Source organism: Scyliorhinus canicula, chromosome 1 (genome assembly GCF_902713615.1).
Source record: "Scyliorhinus canicula chromosome 1, sScyCan1.1, whole genome shotgun sequence".
Taxonomy (NCBI): Eukaryota; Metazoa; Chordata; class Chondrichthyes; order Carcharhiniformes; family Scyliorhinidae; genus Scyliorhinus; species Scyliorhinus canicula.
Genome location: NC_052146.1, coordinates 311,149,330 through 311,169,801, shown reverse-complemented (window position 1 = coordinate 311,169,801; position 20,472 = coordinate 311,149,330). Strand labels below are relative to the sequence as shown.

At 51.0% G+C, this 20,472-nt stretch overlaps 1 protein-coding gene across 4 annotated transcripts in view; it reads right to left on the bottom strand.

Moving 5' to 3' along the window:
• Positions 1-9,018: 9,018 nt before the first annotated feature.
• ptk2ba (protein tyrosine kinase 2 beta, a) overlaps positions 9,019-20,472 on the bottom strand; it is a 213,153-nt gene continuing 201,699 nt past the window's right edge. For 2 of the 4 annotated variants that reach the window (XM_038817485.1, XM_038817499.1), the window contains 4 exons: positions 20,210-20,259; positions 19,207-19,350; positions 11,665-11,745; positions 9,019-9,696 (listed from right to left, as the gene is read on the bottom strand). In XM_038817485.1, coding sequence (XP_038673413.1) covers positions 9,481-9,696; positions 11,665-11,745; positions 19,207-19,350; positions 20,210-20,259 — 491 coding nt within the window. In that variant the 3' untranslated portion in view covers positions 9,019-9,480. The remainder of the gene's footprint in view (positions 9,697-11,664; positions 11,746-19,206; positions 19,351-20,209; positions 20,260-20,472) is intronic. The other 2 variants (XM_038817493.1, XM_038817507.1) reach the window with 1 other exon arrangement.

The following is a 20,472-nucleotide window of genomic DNA, read 5'->3' as shown; positions in this document are numbered from 1 at the left end:
GTGTCAGGGACCACAGCCTTTGCAGTATCCAATGCCTTCAACTATTTTGTAATATCATGTGAGGTAAATAAAATTGGCTGAAGACTGGTATCTGTGATGCTGGGGACCTCCGGAGGAGACCCAGATGGATCATCCACTCAGCACCCCTAGTTGATAATTATTGCGAATGTCTCAGCCTTGTCTTTTGCAAATATGTGCTGGGCTCCTCAATCATTGAGGATGGGAATATTTGTGGAGCCTCCTCCTCCAGTGAGTTACATAAAACATACAATGCAAAAGGAGGCCATTCGGCCCATCGAGTCTTCCCGACCCACTTTAGCCCTCACTTCCACCCTATCTCCTGTAACCCAATAACACCTCATAACCCTTTTGGACACTACGGGCAATTTATCATGGCCAATCCACCTAACCTGCACATCGTCGGACTGTGGGAGGAAACCGGAGCACCCGGAGGAAACCCACGCAGACACGGGGAGAACGTGCAGACTCCGCACAGACAGTAACCCAGCGGGGAATCGAACCTGGAACCCTGGATCTGTGAATTCGCAACTTCCGGGCTGACTGACGCCGGAGTGGTTCATGCCTCTCTTGCCGCCGGTACGAGCCGCCCGCTGATTGAGGGAGAATCCCGCCCCTCATTTTTCGGTGTGTCTGCTGTTGCTCCCGGCGTGCTCTCCTGCTCTCTTCATTGAGCCAGGGTTGATCCCCTGGCTGGGTGGTAATGGTAGAGTGGGGGATATGCCGGGCCACGAGGTTACAGATTGTGGTTGGATACAATTCTGCTGATGCTGATGGCCCACAGCACCTCATGGATACCCAGTCTTGGATTGCTCGATCTGTTCAAAGTCTATCCCATTTAGCACGGTGGTAGTGCCACACAACACCATGATGTTCCAAAAAAGGAGTTCTAATATTTTCATTGAGTTCCATTGGATGAGTTGCCAGAAGATTGGTCCAATAGAATTTGATACACATATGCACCGGTCTGTATGACATCAGCAGACATACATGTACACACATTTCAAATGGCAAGTTCCGTGATAGCAAATTTAAAGAATGAGTTTGCAATTTTGAAGAATAGACTAAAAAACTAAAGTCTGACAAAATTAGTAAAAATAAATAGTGACAGAAGATTTCAGAATGAGCAACGCAAAGTGGTATGGCTTTAAGAAATTAATTACCTAAAGTGCGGAGAATCAGGAAGGGCTCATCGCATGTAGATCGAGTGAAGGGATTAGTTTGACTGAAATTAGAGAATGGAATTGAGTGTGTGACACTCGAGGCTGGAGAGTAATCCCCGTTGTTGCCTTTTGAAAACACACCAGCTCGGAGTGAATGAAGCTTCCGGCTGTAACATTAACCAGATGGTCACCGTATCCAACAGCTACCTGGGTTCGAACTGGCTCATCAGCGAGAGGTTCCTTGAGCTGGTCCACACAAAGGACCAGGCGGAACAGCACTTGGAGGATCTCCCAGGCCATTGGCAGCCCTTGTGGTCAGGGACATGGTGGCATTGTGGCTCGCCCCCTGACACCTGGATTCCTTGGCACTGACTGGCTGTCACCTTGGCACTGCCACTCTGACACTGCCAGGCTGACAGGAGCACTGGCAGGGGCACTGGTAGGGGCTGGCAGCAGCACTGGCAGGGGCTGGCAGGAGCACTGGTAGGGGCTGGCAGCAGCACTGGCAGGGGCTGGCAGCAGCACTGGCAGGGGCTGGCAGCAGCACTGGCAGGGGCTGGCAGGAGCACTGGCAGGGACTGGTAGGGGCTGGCAGCAGCACTGGCAGGGGCTGGCAGGAGAACTGGCAGGGGCTGGCAGGAGCACTGGCAGGAGCTGGTAGGAGCACTGGCAGGAGCACTGGCAGGGGCTGGCAGAAGCACTGGCAGGGGCTGGCAGGAGCACTGGCAGGGGCTGGCAGGAGCACTGGAGGGGCTGGCAGGAGCAGGGGTTGTCAGCAGCACTGGCAGGGGCTGGCAGGAGCACTGGCAGGGGCTGGCAGGAGCACTGGCAGGGGCCGGCAGGAGCACTGGCAGGGGCTGGCAGCAGCACTGGCAGGGGCTGGTAGGAGCACTGGCAGGGGCTGGCAGGAGCACTGGCAGGGGCTGGCAGCAGCACTGGCAGGGGCTGGCAGCAGCACTGGCAGGGGCTGGTAGGAGCACTGGCAGGGGCTGGCAGGAGCACTGGCAGGGGCTGGCAGGAGCACTGGCAGGGGCTGGCAGGAACACTGGCAGGGGCTGGCAGGAGCACTGGCAGGGGCTGGCAGGAGCACTGGCAGGGGCTGGCAGGAACACTGGCAGGGGCTGGCAGCAGCACTGGCAGGGGCTGGTAGGAGCACTGGCAGGGGCTGGCAGGAACACTGGCAGGGGCTGGCAGCAGCACTGGCAGGGGCTGGCAGGAACACTGGCAGGGGCTGGCAGGAGCAGTGGCGGTGGCTGGCAGGAGCACTGGCGGTGGCTGGCAGGAACACTGGCAGGGGCTGGCAGCAGCACTGGCAGGGGCTGGTAGGAGCACTGGCAGGGGCTGGCAGGAGCACTGGCAGGGGCTGGCAGGAGCAGTGGCAGGGGCTGGCAGGAGCAGTGGCAGGGGCTGGCAGGGGCTGGCAGGAGCACTGGCGGGGCTGGCAGGAGCAGTGGCAGGGGCTGGCAGCAGCACTGGCAGGGGCTGGTAGGAGCACTGGCAGGAGCACTGGCAGGGGCTGGCAGGGGCTGGCAGGAACAGTGGCAGGGGCTGGTAGGAACACTGGCAGGGGCTGGCAGGAGCACTGGCAGGGGCTGGCAGGAGCACTGGCAGGGGCTGGTAGGAACACTGGCAGGGGCTGGCAGGAGCACTGGCAGGGGCTGGCAGGAACACTGGCAGGGGCTGGCAGGAGCACTGGCAGGGGCTGGCAGGAACACTGGCAGGGGCTGGCAGCAGCACTGGCAGGGGCTGGCAGGAACACTGGCAGGGGCTGGCAGGAGCACTGACAGGGGCTGGCAGGAGCAGTGGCAGGGGCTGGCAGGAGCACTGGCAGGGGCTGGTAGGAGCACTGGCAGGGGCTGGCAGGAGCACTGGCAGTGGCTGGCAGGAGCACTGGCAGGGGCTGGTTGGAGCACTGGCAGGGGCTGGTTGGAGCACTGGCAGGGGCTGGTAGGAGCAGTGGTAGGGGCTGGTAGGAGCACTGGCAGGGGCTGGTAGGAGCACTGGCAGGGGCTGGCAGGAGCACTGGCAGGGGCTGGCAGGAGCAGTGGCAGGGGCTGGCAGGAGCACTGGCAGGGGCTGGCAGGGGATGGCAGGAGCACTGGTAGGGGCTGGCAGGAGCACTGGCAGGGGCCGGTAGGAGCACTGGCAGGGGCTGGCAGGGGCTGGCAGGGGCTGGCAGGAGCACTGGCAGGGGCTGGCAGGAGCACTGGCAGGGGCTGGCAGGGGCTGGCAGGAGCAGTGGCAGGGGCTGGCAGGAGCACTGGTAGGGGCTGGTAGGAGCACTGACAGGGGCTGGCAGGAGCACTGGCAGGGGCTGGTAGGAGCACTGGTAGGGGCTGGTAGGAGCACTGACAGGGGCTGGCAGGAGCACTGGCAGGGGCTGGCAGGAGCACTGACAGGGGCTGGCAGGAGCACTGGCAGGGGCTGGCAGGAGCACTGACGGCGTGTCAAGGCGCGGGTGCCCAGGTGTCAGGGTGGCACTGCCATGGGCCGGGTCCAGATCGATGCTGTGAAAGGTGGGATGAGGAGGGGTATGGAGGGTTGGAGTTGAAGGGCGGGTATGAATGGGGCCTCCGGAGGTTTGGGGGGTTGAAGGGTGGAGGTCCCGGAAGGTTGGGGTCCGAAAAAAGGTGTGGGCGCCCTTAAAAGAGGGGATTGGTTTGAGGTCAGGAGCGCGCCAATGCGACCATCGAGGAACTCCCGGGAAACCACGCTCACTACGGCCTCAATCGCGATGGTTTTAAGCTCTGGTCCAATCGATCACTGCAGCCTGAGGCCTACTCCAGCTGGCACAAGACAGAACAAAACATCCAATGCACAGGCTCATGATAGGACAGAAAGAGAGAGAGAGAGAGAGAGCGAGAGAGAGCGAGAGAGAGCGAGAGAGAGAGCGAGAGAGCGAGAGAGAGAGCGAGAGAGAGCGAGAGAGAGAGCAAAAGAGAGCGAGAGAGCGAGAGAGAGCGAGAGAGAGCGAGAGAGAGCGAGAGAGAGCGAGAGAGAGCGAGAGAGAGCGAGAGAGAGAGAGCGAAAGAGAGCGAGAGAGAGCGAGAGAGCGAGAGAGAGAGCGAGAGAGAGCGAGAGAGAGCGAGAGAGAGCGAGAGAGAGAGAGCGAGAGAGCGAGAGAGAGAGCGAGAGAGAGCGAGAGAGAGAGCGAGAGAGAGCGAGAGAGAGAGCGAAAGAGAGCGAGAGAGAGAGCGAGAGAGAGCGAGAGAGAGCGAGAGAGAGCGAGAGAGAGCGAGAGAGAGAGCGAGAGAGAGAGAGAGAGAGAGCGAGAGAGAGCGAGAGAGAGAGCGAGAGAGAGCGAGAGAGAGAGCGAGAGAGAGCGAGAGAGAGAGCGAAAGAGAGCGAGAGAGAGAGCGAGAGAGAGCGAGAGAGAGCGAGAGAGAGCGAGAGAGAGCGAGAGAGAGAGCGAGAGAGAGCGAGAGAGAGCGAGAGAGAGCGAGAGAGAGCGAGAGAGAGAGCGAGAGAGAGCGAGAGAGAGCGAGAGAGAGCGAGAGAGCGAGAGAGAGAGCGAGAGAGAGCGAGAGAGAGCGAGAGAGAGCGAGAGAGAGAGAGCGAGAGAGCGAGAGAGAGAGCGAGAGAGAGCGAGAGAGAGCGAGAGAGAGCGAGAGAGAGCGAGAGAGAGCGAGAGAGAGCGAGAGAGAGAGAGCGAGAGAGAGAGAGAGCGAGAGAGAGCGAGAGAGAGCGAGAGAGCAAGAGAGAGAGAGCGAGAGAGAGAGCGAGAGAGAGCGAGAGAGCGAGAGAGAGAGCGAGAGAGAGCAAGAGAGAGCGAGAGAGAGCGTGAGAGAGCGAGAGAGAGAGCGAGAGAGAGCGAGAGAAATCAAACTAAATGGTTAGTTTTGCCCCCAAAATAGTTCGGAAAACAGCCAAAAGCTTTTAGAAAAACATGGCATTTATTTGACGGAGAAATAAGACATTTTGTTCTCAAATCGCACTGACAAATTTTAAATCAAATCTAACCCATTATTTACAACTGGTAATGTGACAGAGAGAGAACTTCAATTGTCCCTGTGGCTGGGCAGAGGGTAAACTGGATAATGTCTCACTGGATCAGCGCACCCACACCTCATGGCCAGTCACCTCTGTGTAACCATGGAGACAATCACAGCTCCCAAACATCCAAAGATGCCCTCTGGTTCTAACTGCACTTTGACGCCACTCCCGATGTGAGTCAGGGGGATGAATCCCTCCGCTCCGCCGCGGGAGGGCGGAGGACCGTGCCCATCGATCTCAGGCGGGAATTTCCGGTCTTGGGGCTGGGGCGGCCGGAGAATCCCGCCCAGATCAATGTGGTTTCAGTCACTCCTCAGGGTGTCACCTACACTGACACACAGTGCGACGGAGGCAGTGCTGCACTGTCAACAGTGCTGCCTGTCAGATCAGACTCGGGTGAACGTGAAGGATCCTGTAACGCTGAAGTATAACAGGGGATTTGGGAATATTTATCCCACCATCCAGATTATCGGGTAGTTAGCATATTGCTGTTTGCTGTGTTTGGCTACACGTTCCTGGATTTCAAAAATATTTCATTAGGTGTGAAGCACAATAATAATAATCGTTTATTGTCACGAGTAGGCTTCAATTAAGTTACAATGAAAAGCCCCTAGTCGCCACATTCTGGCGCCTGTTCAGGGAGGCCGGTACGGGAATTGAACCCGTGCTGCTGGCATTGTTCTGCATTACAAGCCAGCTGTTTAGCCCACTGAGCTAAACCAGCCCCTTTGGGACATCGCCAGGTTTTTAAAAAATTTGTTTATGGGATGTTGGCGTCACTGACTGGGCTGGCATTTATTGCCCATCCCCGAGTCAACCACATCACTGTGGGTCTGGACTCACCCGTAGGCCAGACCGGGTAAGGACGGCAGATTTCCTTCCCTGATGGATATTAGTGACCCAGATGGGTTTTTACAACAATTGACAATGGTTTCAATTGAATTTGAATTTCACCATCTGCAGTGGCTGCTGTCTCAGTGCCAGCGGCCCGGGAGGCAGTGGTCAGTACGGCTGCCTCACAGCACCAGGGACCCGGGTAGCAGTGGTCAGTACTGCTGACTCAGTGCCAGGGGCCCGGGTAGCAGTGGTCATTACTGCTGACTCAGTGCCAGGGACCCGGGTGGTGCAGTGGTCAGTACTGCTGTCTCAGTGTCAGGGGCCCGGGTAGCAGTGGTCATTACTGCTGACTCAGTGCCAGGGACCCGGGTAGCAGTGGTCATTACTGCTGACTCAGTGCCAGGGACCCGGGTGGTGCAGTGGTCAATACTGCTGTCTCAGTGTCAGGGACCCGGGAGGCACGGTGGTGCAGTGGTCAGTACTGCTGTCTCAGTGCCAGGGACCTGGGAGGCACGGTGGCGCAGTGGTCAATACTGCTGACTCAGTGCCAGGGACCCGGGAGGCACGGTGATGCAGTGGTCAGTACTGCTGACTCAGTATTGTGTGGTGTGTCTGTATATGTACCAGCCTCTGCCCCGTTAATAAACCTCTTTGTTATGTCTGGAGTGTTGCCTTGAGCCATCTCACAGGCCGAGCGCACAGCTATCTTTACAACACAATAAGTATTTAAATCAAATATCATTCCAGTTATTACAAAAAGGAAGAAACTTGATATGATAAAAGAAAGATTCTCACTGTAAAACACACATTGAGCTGTGAGTAACCTGGTTAATGCACTGGAAGTTAATTTCCTCTCTCATTCTGTGCAATAGGGAGCCCAGGATGTTGCCATGTTTCTGATGTCAGTGAAACTCTGAAGTTTTCCTGTCAGTTTCTAAGCCGATCTTTCCCTGATCCCCACGCTCTTTATACAGGGCGGTCGATGGCTTGGAGCTGGTTAAATCTCTCAGGCTCAATTTGTTAAGGCCTTGAGTTTATTCCATCGGGTCACATTGCAAAGCACCATCTTACAGGGGCATTATTCCAGAATCCTGGGCATTGTGGTGGTATGATTAACATAGCTGCCTGCCATTGGTGCAGAACACCGGCTTACCATTGGTCCTGGTCGGTCATGTGCCTCTTGACCAATTGGTTGAGACCAGTCATGTGACGGCTCCCCGATTGGTTGAGAGGCTGAGTTAACCCCGCGGGGTATAAATACCCAGTACTCCCGGCGGTCGTCCATTTACTGTAGCCGACCGCAGGGCTAACATCTAGCTGATTAAAGCCATACTTTTGTACAGAAACTCGTCTCGCGTTCAATTGATGGTACATCAGGCATGTCACAGGAGCACAAAAGAACAGAAACTCTCCCAGGTCAGAAAACAGTGTCCTGCTAATGATGCCAAGGTTGCAGGTTCGATCCCTGCGCTGTCCACATGGAGAGAGAAGGTCTTGCTGGAATGGGAATGTTCCTTCCCCAAAATGGCCAATTCCTGGAACGGTCCGGGGAACCTGGCAATGCTGTTAGTTATGGGCCTCCCTCTGTCCCTGATCCATGGGGGCACAAATATTATTCCCCACAATACAACAAAATGTCACTGTCCACAGGGTTACATGAACAAAACTGAGTCAAGCCAAACTAGCAAAGGCCGGTGTGATTGGAGATGGGCTGGGGGAGCATTGCAGGTAGCAGCCGAGAGCTACAAATACAATATTACCAAAACCTGACAGCACCAGGGACTGCTTAGCGGCCACAAGCAATATAACAACAATGGAGAATAGTTCAATAGATGTATAATAGACAGGGTGGGTGGGGCTGATCCCCATTTGACTGGGTTTTTGATATGAGTTGTACTCCGTGAGCAGTACGAAGGAGACAGAAGCTTGACTCGTGGAAGAACAGGCTGAGCATTGATCTCAAACTGTTTATGTGGACCGTGGGCAGTTTATAAAGAACAACAGAGGTTAAACTTGAACTGGAGTCACGTATGGGTCTGATCGTGGCAGCTGCAGCTGCCCAGGAGCCCGCAGTGAAAGATTGAAGCTTTGAAAATCCGCTCACGAGTTGGAACAATCAAATCTCCAGTCGCCATAGCAGCAGGCTGCAGGCTCGAAATTCTAAATCTCAGACAACGGCTTCAACAGCATCAGTAAACATTCCCAAACCTCCAATTACTGAATCTCTCATTTTCTCACAACCATAAATAAAATAATCCCCAATCAGCCATTTACCCATTTATGGGCAGCACGTTAGCACAGTGGTTAGCACTGTTGCTTCACAGAGCCACGGTCACAGGTTTGATTCCCGGCTTGGGGCACTGTCTGTGCGGAGTCTGCACGTTCTGGGGCTGGTTTAGCTCACAAGGCTAAATCACTGGCTTTTGAAGCAGACCAAGCAGGCCAGCAGCACGGTTCGATTCCCGTACCAGCCTCCCCGGACAGGCGCCGGAATGTGGCGACTAGGGGCTTTTCACAGTAACTTCATTGAAGCCTACTCGTGATAATAAGCGATTTTCATTTTCATTTCATTTCTCCCCGTGTCTGCGTGGGTTTCCTCCGGGTGCTCCGGTTTCCTTCCACAAGTCCCGAAAGACGTGCTGTTAGGTGAATTGGACATTCTGAATTCTCCCTCTGTGTACCTGAACAGGCGCCGGAATGTGGCGACTAGGGGATTTTCACAGTAACTTCATTACAGTGTTAATGTAAGCCTACTTGTGACAATAATAAAGATGATTAATTCCATGGAAGAGGATCCATGTTGCTCCCAGCATTTTGGCTCCTGTTCCTACTCACCTCTCGAAGGACAGAAATGAGAGATGCAAAGGCTAATCATAAATCACCCAATAATTAGCAAGAGAAACATCTCAAACGGATTGTTTTCTAATCTCAATGTGAGCAGAAATGAGGATTTGAACCTCCAGCTATTTTACATTTGCTCAGTACTCAGTTAGACCATTCCACCATCAATATAAATATCCAACATGTTGTTGTATTTACAGAGCAGATATCTTTGATGTTGAACACAGGAATACACATTTTGTTATAGTCTTACTTACAGTCTCCAGATTTCCTAATTAAGCATTTCAAGCTGCACTGTAACTTTTCTGCAGATTTCACTGAACAATATCTGCCAGGGATTCTTTCAGCTGTTTAACACCACATTCGCAAACCTGGTCCAGATTCATAATTCTTTTGATTTTTACATGAAATTAAAATGATGCACAGCCCCTCCCTCCACCCCTCCTGGTCTTTCATACCCCACGCAGACGGTTAGCATGTTTAATTCAATGGACGCCCTCATTCCTCACCCTGGGTAAGAAGCCCTTCCCCATTCTCTTTTAAATTCATAGACTTCAGCTCAGCTTGATGAATGACTGTCCTTCTCCAGCCGATCTAACGGCCGCTGTATCAGTTGGTGGAGTTGCCGTCAATTTGGCACCGGTTTGGCTTGGCCTGCCCGCACCCTGGCCTGATCCACGGCGTCCAGCAGGTTTTTGGAGTCCACTGCCAGGGTGTGGGCCGCCGTCAGCATCTGCTTCTTACACTCGTCGCTCAGCGAGGTCACCGAGTTCTGCTGGGCCAGTTTCATCTTGCTTATCAGCTCAGACAGGTCTTTATTCAGCAATCTTTGCGTCCCTTCAATCTGCCGGAAACACAAACCGGGAAACCTTTCCTTCAATCATTTCAGCAAGAGACGGGTATTTGGAAAACTGTAACATTCCCACAAATTCACCAGAAATTCCTCTGATCCCAGACGTTCTAAAATCCAGAAAACCTGCGGAAGTATCTGCACAGACTGTGAATGTGCGCAGTTAAACATCCTGATGGGTTTTGTTGCTTCTGGATGGGCTATTGGTTCAGTTGCATTATTTACACTCGAATGTGTTAATAACAGAACAAGGGTCAATGCTCCATGCAAGCTCTTGCTCATGGATTTGTTTTGTTTGACCCTTGTTCCGCACTGTAACCAATCATTATTTCTCAATGTTCTCTGTCGATTATTCTTTTGTCTACTATGTACGTACTGTGTACGTTCCCTTGGCCGCAGAAAAATACTTTTCACTGTACTTCGGGACATGCGACAATGAATATCAATCAATCAATCAATCAATCCTAACCCCATAACCCCAACTAAAGTCTGGACAACCAAAGAGAAAATGCTGGAAGATCTCAGCAGGGTTGGCAGCATTTGTAGGGACAGACAGCTGTCCGTCGCTGGTGGACTGTGAGGTTGAAGACGGCCAATGTCCCGTTGACAGTTTTCAATGAAAAGATCGAGGGCAGGTAATTGTTGTACTTCTTCAGGGTAGACATTCTTGGGAGAGAAGGACAGCTCTCTCGCCCTACAGATGCTGCTAGACCTGCTGAGATTTTCCAGCATTTTCTCTTTGGTTTCAGATTCCAGCATCCGCAGTAATTAAAGTTTGGGCAATATTAGCATGGCCAATTCACCTAACCCGCACATCTTTGGACTGTGGGAGGAAACTGGAGCACCCGGAGGAAACCCACGCACACACGGGGAGAACGTGCAGACTGCACACAGACAGTCACTCGAGGCTGGAATTGAACCCGGGTCCCTGGTGCTGTGAGGCAGCAGTGCTAACCACTGTGCCACCGTACTGCCCTTTGAGAAATCCCTCCTGATCTCCCTCCTTTTTCCAGCATTTTCTGTTTTATTTCTGATTTCTAGAATCAGCAGTACTTTCTTTTATTAAATAATGGAACTTTGCTGTACGTCAGTGCCTGTAACAATGAAAAATTTGTAATTTTAATTTAACATTACCCTTTCTTTAATATCCCATCCACCACTTCTCTGTCACCCGGGGAATCTGTGTGTCTATTTTTTAAGCCGAGTCTATAAATGACTCTCTGGATGTAAGTTACACTTCACTTCAGCTGTTGAACAGTGAATGTATTTTTGAATAAAATCCCATTGTTATTATAACCGCAGGGAGCATTCTCTCTCTCTCTCTCTCTCTCTCTCTCTCTCTCCCCCCCCCCCCCCCCCCCCCCCCCCCACCCCCAGTGTGTTCTGTAGTGGAGGGGGCAGCTAGCCAGTGCTTAGGGCAATGGGATTTCCTGTTGAATGCACCACTGTTATGTTATTATGGTATCGAGCCAATCATTGAAATCACTTTGTCACAGAGCGACCTTTTCAATAAGAAGCTCAATAGCCCCAACCTGCCACGTTCAGCCAGGGGGGGCTGGACGAAGGTTCCACTCTCTCATTTGGATCTAGAGAATGTTTGGTATGCTTCTCACCCTGAAATGTAGATTTAAATCCAGTCCAAATCAACAGGATGATGATCCTCTGGAACTATAAATGATGTTTCCCTCCTCACGCTTTGCCATCAAGGTTTAACGTTCTATTCAATCTCTTTTCTCCTCCAGTGGAAGTTATCCAAATTCTCCTCTGTTTCTGGGACAGCCCTTCGCAGAGCATTATCACAGCCTCCATTTGCGATTCAGCTATTCCCATATTTTACGTAAGAAAGCTAGTCTGGAACGTCGACCTGCCGGTTAAGGATCCATCTGCTAACTTTAAAATAGTTCTGCCGATCAGATACCCAGATGATTGCAGCAACTGGTAATAGCGTTCACTGTGACCCACCTCTATCCGCGATGTTGCTGGTAACGTTGGTAAGAGCTGGTCCACACTGCCAGTCAGATTGCGAAGGTGCATTCCCACCGTCTAGGATGTAGAAATGATTGCAGCCGTTACATTCATGGTGGAGTAGCCGGGGAAATCAATCAAATTAACTGGTCAATGCATCTCCACCTCCATATAAATCAGGTGAAGAATAATCGCTAATCCAGTCCTGTGACTACAAACTGCACCTTCATAAGAACTAGGAGCAGGAGTAGGCCATCTGGCCCCTCGAGCCTGCTCCGCCATTCAATGAGATCATGGCTGATCTTTTGTGGACTCAGCTCCACTTTCCGGCCCGAACACCATAACCCTTAATCCCTTTATTCTTCAAAAAACTATCTATCTTTACCTTAAAAACATTTAATGAAGGAGCCTCAACTGCTTCACTGAGCAAGGAATTCCATAGATTCACAACCCTTTGGGTGAAGAAGTTCCTCCTAAACTCAGTCCTAAATCTACTTCCCCTTATTTTGAGGCTATATCCCCTAGTTCTCCTTTCACCCCCCAGTGGAAACAACCTGCCCGCATCTATCCTATCTATTCCCTTCATAATTTTAAATGTTTCTATAAGATCCCCCCTCATCCTTCTAAATTCCAACGAGTACAGTCCCAGTCTACTCAACCTCTCCTCGTAATCCAACCCCTTCAGCTCTGGGATTAACCAAGTTAATCTCCTCTGCACACCCTCCAGTGCCAGTACGTCCTTTCTCAGGTAAGGAGACCAAAACTGAACACAATACTCCAGGTGTGGCCTCACTAACACCTTATACAATTGCAGCATAACCTCCCTAGTCTTAAACTCCATCCCTCTAGCAATGAAGGACAAAATTCCATTTGCCTTCTTAATCACCTGTTGCACCTCGAAACAACTTTTGCGACTCATGCACTAGCACACCCAGGTCTCTCTGCACAGCAGCATGCTTTAATATTTTATCATTTAAATAATAATCCCTTTTGCTGCTATTCCTACCAAAATGGATAACCTCACATTTGTCAACATTGTATTCCATCTGCCAGACCCGAGCTCAGTCACTTAACCTATCCAAATCCCTCTGCAGACTTCCGGTATCCTCTGCACTTTTTGCTTTACCACTCATCTTAGTGTCATCTGCAAACTTGGACACATTGCCCTTGGTTCCCAACTCCAAATCATTTATGTAAATTGTGAACAATTGTGGGCCCAACACGGATCCCTGAGGGACACCACTAGCTACTGATTGCCAACCAGAGAAACACCCATTAATCCCCACTCTTTGCTTTCTATTAATTAACCAATCCTCTATCCATGCTACTACTTTACCCTTAATGCCATGCATCTTTATCTTTAATATCTTTCATATCATTATCTTCAGCATTAACAATAGGCAGAAATACAGTATAAATTGCTGTTTTCCCCTGACATTGGTGTTCTTACAAAGTGTCCTGTTGAGTGCATGCTAAAGAACTTTGACAGGTCTCTTTTCAGTGAGGTTCAAGAAAGTTAGTTACACAGGGTTAGCAAATCCATGCAAACTTCCCTTGATTAACCCGCATTTGTCCATTTCAGCACTAATTATTGCTTCCAGACATTTCCCCTCCGTTGAAGTTAAACTGTGGCCTGCAGTTGCTGGATTTATCTTGACCCCTCTTTTTGAGCAAGGCACGCCCCCCCAAGTCTGAGGAATATTGGACGATCATGGCCGGTACCTCTGACACTTTGGGCCAGATGGGTCCAGGATCAGCTGGACCAGTCGGTGATTTAACAGCCCCCAAAGAAGCCACACTTCAGTTTAGAGGGCAATTTGAAGAGATTACTGAGTATATACTGGCTCTCCTGGGGTCTGGGAAGAGGCACGTACTAGATTAAACCTCCCGCTGGAGAGATAAGGGAACAAGGCTTTCTATAATGTTACCAATGTGATCGCAGCTCGTGTTGATTTAACACTCAGAATGTTGTAAAATGTCCCTTGGCTTAAAGCATCTGACAGGAGTATGCTGTCAAATAGAATGAAAGGAAAAATGAGGGAAAAATGTGTTTGAATTAAATGAAATGTTTAATACCGAGCCAGAAAAACTCAACCCGATGAAGCCGGACTTCACACGCGTTGAAAGTTAATTTCCGGTGCCTGGAATGGTTATACTCCATGCATCAAATTGCCCAGAGTGAATAATAATTTGAATTATCTTCACGATTGCGATGCTCCCTCACTGTCCGAGCAGCTTTTATTGCCCAGTTGCAGTTTGATATAACTAATGTTAGCCCAGCCCACATTGCTGTGGGGCGAGAGTCACATGTGAGCCAGACAGTTGGCTTTGCAGCAGTGTAACCATTGTGAAGGCCGTGCTGGTGCCAGGGGACAGTATCGGGGAGCAGTGACCTCACCCCCACCCCGAGCAATGCACCTACCTAAGCTCCTCTGGGCAGTCTGCCCGTCAGCTGCATGATGTGGGAGAGCAGTTGTGATTCCCGCTGGATTACCCGGCGTAGAGTCCGGGTAATCATGGCCAGGATTCTCCCCTACACGGCTGGGCGGGGGGTCCCGGCGTGTTGGAGTGGCGGAACCACTCCGGCGTCGGGCCGCCCCAAAGGTGCAGAAGTCTCCGCACCTTTAGGGGCCAGGCCCTCACCTGGAGAGGCTAGGCCCACGCCTGAGTGGTTGGCGCTCCCCCGGCTGGTGTGGACGGCCTTTGGCCGGCGTAAGTCCGTGCATGCGCTGGAGCGTCAGCGGCTGCTGACGTCATCCCTGCACATGCGCTGGGGAGGGGGTCACTTCCGCCTCCGCTATGGTGACGACAATGGCGAAGGCGGAAGGAAAAGAGTGCCCCCACGGCACAGGCCTGCCCACCGATCAGTGGGCCCCGATCACGGGCCAGGCCACTGTGGGGGCACCCCCCGGGGCCAGATCGCCCCCCCCCCCAGGACCCCGGAGCACACCCACGCCGCCTGCTCCCGCCGGTAAGGTAGGTGGTTTGATATACGCCAGCGGGAGGGGGTTGACAGCGGTGGGACTTCGGCCCATCGCGGGCCGAAGAATCGCTGGGGGGGGGGGGGGGGAGAGCGACCGGCGCAGCGCGATTCCCACCCCCGCCAAATCTCTGGTGGCGGAGAATTCGGGACATGGCTGGGGCAGGATTGACGCCGGGCCCCAGCGATTTTCCGACCCGGCGGGGGGGTCGGAGAATCCCGTCCATTATTCAAATTCATTATGATGCTGTTCCCGAAGCTGAACGTCGAGATTCCCGTTAAGTCACTGACGGGGTGGCGGGGGCAATCACAGAATCACACAGTGCAGAAGAGGCCCTTCGGCCCATCAGGTCCGCAGCGAAACATGAAAAACACCTGCAGCACGGTAGCATAGTGGTTAGCACTGTTGCTTCACAGCTCCAGGGTCCCAGGTTCGATTCCCGGCTTGGGTCACTGTCTGTGCGCAGTCTGCACGTTCTCCCCGTGTCTGCGTGGGTTTCCTCCGGGTGCTCCGGCTTCCTCCCACAAGCCCCGAAAGACGTGCTGTTAGGTAATTTGGACAGTCTGAATTCTCCCTCTGTGACCCGAACAGGCACCAGAATGTGGCGACTAGGGGCTTTTCACAGTAACTTCATTGCAATGTTAATGGCAGCCTACTTGTGACAATAATAAAAATCATTATTAGATTATTAGCTGCCCACCTAATCCCATTTACCAGCACTTGGCCCATAGCCTTGAATGTTAAACTGTGCTAAGTGCTCATCCAGGTACTTTTTAAAGGATGTGAGGCAACCCGCCTCTACCACCCTCCCAGACAGTGTGTTCCAGACCCTCACCACCCTCTGGGTAAAAAACAATATCCTCAAACTCCCCTAAACCTCCCACCCCTCACCTTGAATTTGTGTCCCCCTCGTAACTGACCCTTCAACGAGGGGGAACAGCAGCTCCCTATCCACTCTGTCCATGCCCCTCATAATCCTGTCCACCTCGATCAGGTCACCCTCAGTCTTCTCTGCTCCAGAGAAAACAACCCGAACAAGCATAAACACGGTTTGGGCCTGTCATGAGATTTCCTGCTCCAGCACCAAACCCACACGTGAAGGAGGGGAGTGGAAAATCCCAGCCACGTTTCCCAGTGGTCCAATGTCTATTTTTGCCTCTCTCTTACCTTTTATATATATTGAAAAAATCTTCCTATCTTCCTTTATATTACCAGCTAGCTTGCACTCGTACTTCATCTTCTCCCCCCTTATTGATTTTTTAGTTGTCCTTTGCTCGCTTTTAAAGGCTTCCCAATCCTCTGGCTTCCCACTAATCCTCGCCACTTTGTCTGCTTTTTCTTTTGCTTTTATGCTAACCTTGACTTCCCTCGTCAGCCATGGATGCCTTGGCCTCCCCTTAGCATGTTTCCTCCTCCTTGGGATGAATTTCTGTTGTGCCTCCCTAATAACCCCCAAAAACTCCTGCCATTGCTGTTCCACTGTCTTCCCTGCTCGGCTCCTTTTCCAATCAACTCTGGCCAGCTCCTCCCTCATGTCTTTGTAGTTCCCCTTATTTAATTGTAATACCGTTACATCTGATTGCAGCTTCTCCCTCTCAAACTGCAGGGTAAATTCTATCATATTGTGGTCACTGCTCCCTAAGGGTTCCTTCACCTTAAGTTCCCTAATCAAGTCTGCCTCATTACACATCACCAAATCCAGAATTGCCTGTTCCCTAGTCGGCTCTGTCACAAGCTGCTCCAAAAAACCATCTCTCAGACATTCCACAAATTAATTTTCATGGGATCCACTACCAACCTGATTTTCCCAGTCCACCTGCATATTGAAGTCCCCATGATTATTGTAATATTGCCTTTTTTACGCCTTTTCTATCTCCTGATTTATTTTCTGCCCCACATCCTGACTCCTGCTGGGGGGCCTGTACATAACTCCCATCAGGGTCTTTTTACCTTTGCGATTCCTCAACTCTACCCACAGAGACTCTCTGCCTTCTGATCCTATATCGCTCCTTGCTATCGATTTAACTTCATTCCTTACTGACAATGCAACCCCGCCCCCTTTGCCCATCTGCCTGTCCTTTCGATAGGACACATATCCTTGGATATTTAGATCCCAGCCCTGATCCCCTTGCAGCTACGTCTCTGTGATGCCCACAACATCGTACTGGCCAATTTCAATGTCCGTAACAAGCTCATTGACCTTGTTCCGTATACTGCCCGCATTTAGGTACAACACCCTCAATCCTGCATTGGCCACCTCCCTTCTCACACTTGTCACCTTTTTTGCTCTGCCTGAGGTTAGATTCCTGCTGCCTTCTATACTCTCTGCTCTATTCTGTGTTCTGGAAACTTTACCAACCTCTCCTGAGCCCTCGGCTCCTTTAACCCATTTAATATCCTCTTCATTAACCTGCACTCTGACCTTCTCCTTTAACTTGGATTTTCCAATTCTCCAGACAACTGACCCCCCTCCCCCCCCCCCCCCCCCCCCCCCCCCCCCCCCCCCCCCCCCCCCACCCCCCACTCTGTAGTTTAAAGCTCCATCTACAGCCCGAGTTATACGATTCGCCAGGACTCTGGTCCCAGCGTGATTGAGGTGAAGACCGTCCCAGTGGAACAGCTCCCTCTCCCTGGCAAATCGTACAACTCGAGCTGTAGTTAGGGCTTTAAACTACAGAGTGGCAGGGGGGAGGGTTCAGTACTGGTTCCAATGTGCCATGAATTCAAACTGATTTCTCCCACACCATATGCATATGATATGGAAGTTATGATGTGCAAGTTATGATGCACTTAGCTGAGTGTCTAGGGGAAAACAATGATGTGTAGAAGAGGTGACTTCAACGTGGAAAGATAAGGGAATATTTTGCACCTAGATGTTAAAAGCCTGGTCCATGGGGTGAGGTAAATGGAATAAATTATATATCCATGGCAAGATAACAGGAATAGAGAAGCTGATACTATCATAGCCACACCCAGCTGTAGAGAGCAGCTCTCCCCAAATCAAGTTGATACTAAAAGGCTGTTGTTTAAAATCAAACCTTGAACAAGGCAAATCTCTACACTGAAACTGAGGGCAGCATCCCCAAACCTGGAAAATAACTTGTGGGGGGTAACTATAAGCTGGATTTAGCTCAGAGTTATAAAAATTGGATGTTGTTTGGAAAAAGGGATGTTTCTCAGAGTTCAGGAAACGTAGGTTTTTTGGGAAAAGACGTAAGTACTTGAGACACTGTGTGTGTGTGTAGCCATTATTGTAATGAAGTGCACAGTAGCCTTTCTTGTCATCTGTTTTCTTTTAAGTTCATAAATATTCTTTATTAATTGATCACAACAAAACAAAGCTGTGGGTCCCGCAGAGATCAGTGTTGGGGGCAGGGATCAGTGTTGGGGTCCTTGCTGTTGGTGGTTTATATAAATCATTTAGATGTGAATGTAGGAGGGTTAATCAGTAAATTCGCAGATTATTAAAAAATGGTGGGGTGGTAAACAGTGAGGAGGGTAGCCTTCGATTACAGGAGGATATAGACGGGCTGGTCAGATGGGCTGATCAATGGCAAATGGATTTCAATCGGGATAAGTGTGAGGTGATGCACTTGGGCAGGACAAACAAGGCAGGGAATACAGGATAAACGGCAGGACCCTGGGAAGCACCGAGGATCAGAGGGAGCTTGGTGCGTGTACACCCATCCCTTAGGGTAGCAGAGCAGGTGGATACAGTGGTTAAGAAGGTATGTGGTATGTTTGTCTTTATTAACCGAGACACAGAGTTTAAGAGCAGGAAGGTTCAGCTGGAACTGTATAAAATGTTGTTTGGGTCACAGCTAGAGTATTGTGTGCCGTTCTGGAATCCACATTATAGGAGGGATGTGATAGCCACTGGAAAAGGAGCAGAGGGGATTTACCAGGATGTTGCCTGGGTTGGAGAGTGTTAGCTATGAAGGGAGATTGGATAGACTGGGATTGTTTTCCTTGGAGCAGAGGAGGCTGAGGGGGGAACATGATTGAGATGTATAAAATTATGAGGGGCATAGATAGAGTAGACAGGAAGAAACTTTGTCCCTTGGTGGAGGGATCAATGCCCAGGGGGCAGAGATTTAAGGGAAGGGGCAGGAGGTATTTCACCCAGAGGGTGGTGGGAGTCTGGAACTCGCTGCCTGAAAGGGGGGGTGGAGGCAGTGACCCTCAGAACATTTCAGAAGTATTTAGATGTGCCTCCCGATCCCAGGGCAGACACAGCGATGGGACAAGCGCTGGGAACTGGGATTAGAATTGTTAGATGGTTGTTTTTGACCGGCGCTGATGTGATGGGCTGAACGGCCTTTTCTGTGCTGTATGAATCTATGACTGTTCCTCCCTCGTTGGCACAGCTTTTCTCACATGATACCAAATTGAAAATGTACACCACTGAGAAGCAGTTTTTAACGTTACCTTTCTGGTTTTTGGATACCTCCTGTATTGATACAGTGGCAGAGTCCCCAACAAATCTTTGAGACATGCTGAGGTTGTGAAAGATACCAAGCAGATAAAACCTTTCCTTTCCCAGCTTGAATCAGCTCACCTTCACCAGGTTGATGTATTCTTCACATGGAATCTGGTAGACCTGGTTCTTCAGATCCAGCACAGCTTTAACCAGCTCCATTACCAGGGGGTAGACCTGGTCGTCAGTACGATCGAGGTTTGCTGTGGGAGCTGCTTGTATCGGCTGAATATAGAGAAACAGAGACAGAAGTTCACAGGGAAACATTTAAGTTACAATTTATAAACTGCATCGTGGACACTGATGTTGCCATTAGATGTCTGGAAGAACGTTCATCACATCAAGATGTGAGGATGAGGCAAATTCCATTGCCCGGAGAGACCATGGAACCTCCAGTGGCCAAAGTGGACTGGATGTACCCAACACTTGCCACCCACAGAGCTCAGCTGATTGGTCTAGTCAGGCATTCAGGACAGGGTGCTCCGCATTGCCATTGGTCTCAATGTGATGTGAGGCAAGTTGTATTTAACACTTTAGTTTTTTGTGGGACCTGAGCATTATTGACAAGGTCAGTATTTATTGCCCATCCTCCAGGGGGCAGTTAAGAGTCAACCACATTGCTGTGGGCCTGGAGTCACATGTGGGCCAGATCAGGTAAGGACGGCAGATTTCCTTCCCTGAAGGACATTAGTGACCCAGATGGGTTTTTAGGGCAGTCACCGTTACTGAAACCAGCTTTCAATTGAACTGAGTTCAAATTCAACCAGTTGCCATATCACTAGAGCTGAACTTGCATCAGACTGGGAACTGTTTTCAAGGTTGGTGCCTCCTTATGGGCAGGCAGACGCAAATCATTTGACAGGACAAGTGGGATAATGAGAAAGGGGACTGTGAAGTTTGAACAGATTGTTCTATTTCAATCCCTGGAAACGGAACTGTGTGGCTTTCCCCTGATGTGAGAGTGCAGCACAATACACAGGATTTTAACCGCTGCTGTCAGCTGTCAAATCACTTCCATAATGTCAGGTACAGCCCGTCATTCCCAGATCCCAGCAACTCAGAGGAAGTCAATCCAAGAACTCACCGGTAGGTTCTTCCTCGGAGGTTTCTCTGGTGGCGCTGTGAACTCAGCTCCAAATAAAGGGAAAAGAAAACTGTGATTAGTAAAAAAACAACAACAACAATAAGCTTTACGGAAGGGCCTTGAAATTATCCGACAGTCTTCCATGCCCGAACATTGCGGATTGGATCAGCTGCCATCGCTGCTACAAAACGAGGGCACATAGCTCTCCAGCACGAGGGGACATAGCTTTAAATTGAGGGGAGATAGATATAGGACAGATGTCA